This window comes from Camelina sativa, chromosome 3 (assembly GCF_000633955.1).
Source record: "Camelina sativa cultivar DH55 chromosome 3, Cs, whole genome shotgun sequence".
NCBI lineage: Eukaryota > Viridiplantae > Streptophyta > Magnoliopsida > Brassicales > Brassicaceae > Camelina > Camelina sativa.
The window spans coordinates 21,376,714-21,383,901 of record NC_025687.1 but is presented as its reverse complement, the minus strand read 5'-3'; the positions used below and the strand labels follow the sequence as shown (position 1 = coordinate 21,383,901).

Genomic DNA, 7,188 nt, shown 5'->3' with positions numbered 1-7,188 from the left:
TCTTGTACGCTGTGTTCGTCACCAACACACACAAGTCTCGGCTCAAGCATGTGGCTTATAGGAGAAACCATTGACAGTGAGACCTCCATCAACACAAATGGTCTGACCAGTAATATATGAAGCTGCAGGCAGACACAGAAAAGCCACAAGTGATGTAACCTCTTTAGGCTCTCCAGCGCGACCAAGTGGAATTCTATTAAACAAACTGTTCTTGAAATCGGCGTCTTCCAAAGTCTGAATTTTTCACAAGATTGTAAGACATAATAAGAAAATGTGTATAATGTTAACTGAAAATTAAAGAAAAAACAAAGAGCTGGAGAGAATCATTAATTACAGGTTGAGCCATTGCAGTATAGATAAAATTAGGAGCAACAGAGTTGGTTCGTATGCTATCTCTTGCCCATTCACACGCCAAAGTTTTTGCCAGTTGATTCAAAGCTCCTTCAAATAACAAAACGAAAAAGATAAACTACGAGACGGTTATGAATCCCAACGAAAACTAAACTTTGTATGAGTGTATAAGCTTCTTAGGACAACCGATCCAGTAATCGTATAATTAGCTTTATATATGTCATGTTTGTGTATCAATACAAATAAATACCTCTCTGTAATTTTGTTACTGAATATGAATGGAAACCCGAAACCCCTATATTGAAAGTTTTAAACTGACACTAGGATCATATATGTTTAGAAAAAAAAGTATTTCCAAATATCTCAATGCATCAGTTTACTATGTTATAAATCTCATATATGATTCACGAATCAAGATTAGTGCACCTTTAGCCAATGCCAACTTATGATTTTGTTCCAATGGAAATGCAGCTGGTTTGGCGCCCAAGAGACCTGTTTCTGAAAGTATATCCAATGCATATTTTCTTTGACACAAATAGATTCCAGCTGGACCACGAGCAACTTCAATCCCCAAAAAATATTTTAGAGCACCTAAGTCTTTCATGTGAAAACATGCATTTAAGTACCCCTTGAAACTATCAATAAGATCAAGAGAGCTGCCTGAGATTATCAAATCATCAACATAGACTAGTACGTGGAGACGGTGATCATCTCTCTCAAGCGTAAACAAGGAATAGTCGGAATAGTTCTGTTCAAAACCGTATTCCGTCAAAGCCGTCGCAAATTTCTCAAACCAACATCGAGAAGCTTGCTTAAGACCATAAAGAGATTTGTGTAAGCGACAAACCTTGTTTTTATCTTGATCCTTAGAACGAAAACCAGGAAGAAACTGCATATAAACCTCCTCATCTAAATCTCCATGAAGAAATGTGTTGTGTACATCCATTTGTTGCACTTCCCAGTTCTTAGAAGCTGCTTGTTTAAGGAAAGCCCGCACTGTAATCATCTTGGCAACAGGAGCAAAAGTTTCACTGTAATCTTCTCCTTCGATTTGGTTATTTCCAAGAACCACTAACCGAGATTTATACCTCTCAATCGTACCATCAGATTTAAACTTAATGCGATATACCCACTTACAACCTAGAGCTTTCTTTCCAGGAGGAAGATCTTCAACAGTCCAAGTGCCAAGATCCTCTAGAGAAACAATTTCATCAGTCATAGAATCACACCATACATCAATTTCAACAGCATCTTTGAAATACTTAGGCTCCACTGCTGAAGTAATTGCCAAGATATACGCTTGATGAGCTTGAGAAAATTGAGAGTTGGAGAGATAATTATCCAATGGATATGGAGTAACAGATGGAAAAGGCTGATGAAGAATTGTTGTAACGTAATCTGCAAGCTTAACAGGTGGTCGTTTCAGTCGACAACCAACACCAAGTTTTTGTGGAGGAGCTGGTGCAAGAAGTGGTGATGACATTTCAGAAGAAGAAGCCAAATTTTGCGGAGAGGATGATGGACTCGGAGAATCATAGTGTAACATCAAGTTTTTCGGAGCAGGAGGAGACGAAGTGGATAACAACTTTGAAGAATATAAGTTTGGAGTAGATGTCGGAGTGAGAACAGGGACAGAACAAGGACTGTCAAGTGGCAAAGGCGAAACAGAGTCATTTTGTGGTGTTGAATCTGCAACGTCGAGACGTGATGTTGATGACGTAGGTAATTCCAGATCAAAGAAATCATGCTCTCCATCTACCAAACGAGGCTGAACAGATGGAGATGAATAAGAGGAAGACGTGTGTTGTGTTGCAGAAAATGGGAACATCATTTCACAAAAAATGACATCTCGTGAAACAGAGACAACACCTGTTTCAATGTTATAGACTCTCCAACCTTTCTTAGCAAAAGGATAACCCAAAAAAATAGATGGATTACTGCGAGAGACAAACTTATCACCACCAGTTTTCTGATTGTGAACATAGCAAAGACAACCAAAAACACGGAGATGATTCAATGGAGGTGATCGGTTATACACCAACTCAAACGGAGTTTTTCCCTGGAGAAGTTTGGTAGGCGTTCGATTGATTAAATAAGCTGCTGCTAGTGCACAATAACCCCAAAATTCAGTTGGAAGATGAGCTTGAAAACGAAGAGCGCGCGCAACATTGAGAATGTGACGATGCTTACGCTCTACGCGGCCATTTTGTTGAGGAGTACCAACACATGAAGTCTCATGAACAATCCCTTTTTCCGAGAAGAACTTAGTTAAACAAATGAATTCGGATCCATTGTCACTTCGAATTGTTTTAACTTGACAAGAAAACTGTCGTTCAATGAGAGCAATAAAATCTTTAAGATGTTGTGGAGCAGCTTGTTTAGACGAGAGTAGATAGATCCAAACAGCTCTAGAAAAATCGTCAACAATTGTCAAAAAATAACGAGATCCGCAAATAGCTGTAGTTCTATATGGCCCCCAAATATCACAATGAATCATCTCAAAAACTGAACTTGTCTTATTATTGCTTAAAGGAAAAGAATCTCTTGTTTGTTTGGCACGGATACAAATATCACATGTCTTGGAATCAAAATCACTAGTACTAGAATCAGAAAACTGCAACAACTCTAGTGCCTTAGAAGAGGGATGACCCAACCTACAATGCCAAAGCTCCATAGGTAATGAACTGGTTCCTTGCATTGCTGCAGCTACTTCCACTCCTCTAAAGAAATAGAGTCCATTCTTTTGTTCACCACTACCAATCAGCATTTTCGTGATGCGGTCCTGAATAACACAAAGTCTATCAGTAATCTGGAAGATACAACCACTGTCTCTGGTTAATTGTGACACAGAAATAAGATGACACTGTAGCTCATCAACAAAGTAGACATCACTAAGACTAAGCACTGAACCCAATTTCACTTTTCCCTTTTTATGTGAAGTTGTATAGCGACCATCTGGAAGCTTGATTAGGATTGGTGCCATGTCAGAAATGTCGTGTAAAAAATCAATGCTTCCCGTCATATGATTAGAAGCTCCTGTGTCAATGATCCAAGATTCAAGAAAATACGTACCTGAAAGACGATCACGAGAAGTCTGCTTTCGATCATTAAGCATTTTCTTCAGAGCTGTCCATTCAGTGTCACTTAAACCACTTATTCCCACTCGATCAGAATCAGTGAGGAGTGCGTGTGCAACATAAGGAACAGAGACAAGAGGCAAGTTATCGCCAGAAGACACATGGTTCACACGAGCAAAGTCAGGTGGACGGGGTTTGACGCCATTGCTAGGAGTAGCGAGTATACCGCGTCCAGTTCCATGTTGTTCAGACGGTCCACGGTTGTAAGGTGAGCCAAACTTATTTCGATTTTTCTCACCAAACCAAGGTGGATAACCAATACGTCGAAAACAATTCTCAGCCAAGTGACCCAATTTCCCACAATGTGAACACACAATCGAATTGTTACCTTTGTTATCCGAAGCACCTCGATGTAGTGATGATGCTTGAACAGCAAAACTCAATCCTTCGATGCGTTCATCATTAGTCCGTGAAGCCAATTTAGATTCTTCATCTTGAGTAAGTATGTTATATGCTTCATCCAGTGTAGGAAGTGGATCACGAGAGAGTAAATTTGATTTCACAGCTCCATACACAGATTCATCCAATCCCATGAGAAATTGATGCAATTTATCTTCCTCACGTTCTTGCTGAATTTCAGTTGCAGTTTTAGCTCTTCGATAATCAGACAAGCTACTCCATAGCTTTGTCAATTGACCATAGTATGCCTCAATCGCAAGTCCTTTTTGACGACAGTTTGCAAGTTCTAATTTAAGTCGTTGCACCCTTTGTCCATTTTTCACCGAAAAACGTTTTTGAATGTGTAACCAAAGATCATGCGAGTTATCACTATGCGAAAGTGAGGATCGGAGTGATTCCGCAATAGTGAGCTTTATCCAAGAGATGACAAGTGCGTTATTAGCACACCAATCTTCATAGTCTTCTGAATCTTCATCAGGACATGGAATAGAACCATCAACAAACCCGAATTTCTTTCGAGCTTGAAGAGCCAACCGAACATTTGCAGACCACTCGTCGTAATTTGGCCCACGTAGTAGAGGTTGTGAAATTAGAGTACCAGGATTATCACCAGAAGTAAGATCATAAGGTGATATTGTTCGTCGAACGTGTTCAACACGAGCAACAGATTTCTTAGAGGCGACAGAGCCTCCGTCGATTTTGGTTGAATTGTCTTCTGACATTAAGAAAGCTTCAACGAAAGATGTTTGAGGAAGATGAGGTCAAAAAGAAGAGAAGAAAAAAAACAGAGATTTGATATAGAATAGAAGCGGAATTTGATAGATTGTTAACCAATTAATCGTTGTATCTAGATTATTGGCTCTGATACCATGACAAAACCTTTGAAGTTCGTAGAAAAGGTTTCTGGTTTTTATTAAACAGAGGACAAAGTCCTTTATACAAAGAAGAAGCGGCGGACGAATCTGTCTCACACCTAGGTATTAACATAATGAATAAAATGGATTTTACATATGTAGACGAAGGCCCAAAAGGCCCAATACACACGTACTTCTCTTATTTTGAAATAAATTTTCCCCCAATTAGAAACCATGATCGTCCTGACATTTTATCTATGCCATGATCAAAAATAGTACGTTGAAATTATTGAGTTTACAATGGACGAGTAATCTTCTTCTTCATCTTGCTACCAAATCGAATCTTCATCTTTTGACATTTCAATACACGACGATTCACTCTGATATGAACTCTTCCGAACTAAACCAAACAGTAATCTTCTTCTTTGCCCACCCCAGACTTTAATTAGTGGCTTCTATTGTGGATTCATTCATTGTTGGTTTAGTGCTTAAGCGTTTCCTTTGTTTCTCTTATGAAGAAATTATGATTCTCCCCAAAATTTGTTTCTCTCTCGAAATTTAATATTTTCTCTGTTTCAGGTTATTGTTGATCCGGTTGATGAGCTAAATGCAGCCATTGTGCCAGAGTTATCAGCGTTGCAACCTCGATTCCATTTTTGAGTCACCAGAAGAATTCTACAGTGATGCCAAGGTAGTTCTTTCCAATGGCCAAGAGGTATCCTTCCACCGTTGCATTCTCTCGGCAAGACTCCCCTTCTTCAAGACAACGTTATCAAGAGCTGAGAAGATACACCAAAACAAAACCATGAAGCTTGAGATTAAAGATATAGCCAAAGACTATGAAGTTGGTTTTCATTTTCTAGTGACTGTTTTCTCATATGTTTACAACAACAGAGTCAAGCCGCCCCCAAAAGAGATTTCGAAATGCCTAGACATGAATTGTCACCCGGCTGTGCAATTTGTCATGGAGGTTCTCTACCTGGCCTCCACTTTCCAAATTCCAGAGTTAGTTACTCAATATCAGGTAAAACACTGCCAAACACTTTTAATCTAAACTACCATTATTATAAGATAATTGCAGAGTTAGTTACTCAGTAAGTATGTCTTTTACATGCTTTTCAGAGTCAGTTGTTGGAGATGGTAGATAATATTGGCATAGAGCACATATTAGACATACTTCAGCTTGCTAGCATTTGTGGGGGTTATTGTAAAACTCTATTGGATAAATGCACCAATCTCATTGCTTGGTCTGATTTAGACGTGTTTACTCTCAAGAAGTCCTTGCCATCTTCATATCATCACATTGTCAAACAAATAGTTGACATTCACGAACAAGCTGGTTTGAAGATAACTGAACCAGAAAGAAATGTATTGGGTATATATCAAGCACTTGACACTAAAGATATTGAGTTAGTCAGTATATTTCACAAAGAGGGCCACCTTTTGAGTTCTGCATATGCTCTGCATTATGCTGTCACGTATTGTGAAGTGAAGACCACAATGGATCTCTTAGAACTTGAGCTCGTTGATGTCAACCAGAGAAATCCAAAGGGCTGCACAGTGCTTCAAGTTGCTATAATGCGAAAGGAGCCAAGGTTGATTATGTGTTTATTGTTAAAAGGGGCAATTGTATCTGAAACAAGCTCTGACGGTAGAACAGCTCTACAGATGGCAAGGCAACTAACTAAGGAAGTTGACTACAATCAAATTACGGAACGTGGAAAATCTTCTCCCAGAGGCCGAGTGTGCTTAGAAATACTAGAACAAGCACACAAACTAGATTCATGGCCTATAGAAATTTCTCCTTCTAGTTTGGCTGCAGATGAGTTGAAGAAAATGTTGATCAGTCTTGAAAACCAAGGTATCCCTTCTTCCTTAATTTCTTATTTACCATTGTGTTTCAGAGAAAAGCGGAACAATTTTGTATATCTATTTCAGTTGCAGTGGCTCGATCTAACTTTCCAATGGAAGCACTAGTTGCAATGATGTCGTCTTCCACATCGAAATCAACAGCTGCAATGAGGTCTGGTGGTAAAAAAATCTAAACGGCACCGATGAGAAGTCAACTGCGTGAGCTACCTTGAGTGTGGACAATCAGAACTTAGAGGAGGAGGAAGAGTGAACAAGGTTGTTGCTGCTTCTGCTACCGTTTCAAGAGTCTTTGTGTGCATGATGCAACAGAACGATTACTTATCAAACTTATTCTACTTGGTATTGGCAATATTTATGTAACTGAGCTTTGTAATCCTGCTATTGTAGCTATAAAGTTAGTTTTATTACCCCAATCCGTGTGATTTATATGCTCGTATGAATTGCGTAATATTGTTTTCAACAAGGAGAAGCCTGTAGCAGAGCATTAACCGCATTTTAGTCACCTTCTTCATTGGATATTCTAGAGACCGTACTGTTAGCAACATGACTCTGATCACTTCTGGTGGTCGGTCTGG

The 7,188-nt window shown here is 39.2% G+C and overlaps 1 protein-coding gene across 1 annotated transcript; it reads left to right on the top strand.

Moving 5' to 3' along the window:
* On the top strand, positions 5,349 to 6,786 carry LOC109130720 (regulatory protein NPR1-like). Its single transcript, XM_019240600.1, has 3 exons — positions 5,349 to 5,765; positions 5,864 to 6,602; positions 6,680 to 6,786. Exons 1-3 carry the CDS (start codon positions 5,349 to 5,351, stop codon positions 6,784 to 6,786), a joined length of 1,263 nt encoding a protein of 420 aa, XP_019096145.1.

Excerpts from the sequence above, each read along its gene's own strand:
- LOC109130720 (XM_019240600.1), top strand. The coding sequence starts at position 5,349 with ATGCAGCCATTGTGCCAGAGTTATCAGCGTTGCAACCTCGATTCCATT. Across the intron at positions 5,766-5,863 it reads AGTTAGTTACTCAATATCAG|AGTCAGTTGTTGGAGATGGT; the intron begins GTAAAACACTGC and ends CATGCTTTTCAG. Across the intron at positions 6,603-6,679 it reads GATCAGTCTTGAAAACCAAG|TTGCAGTGGCTCGATCTAAC; the intron begins GTATCCCTTCTT and ends TATCTATTTCAG.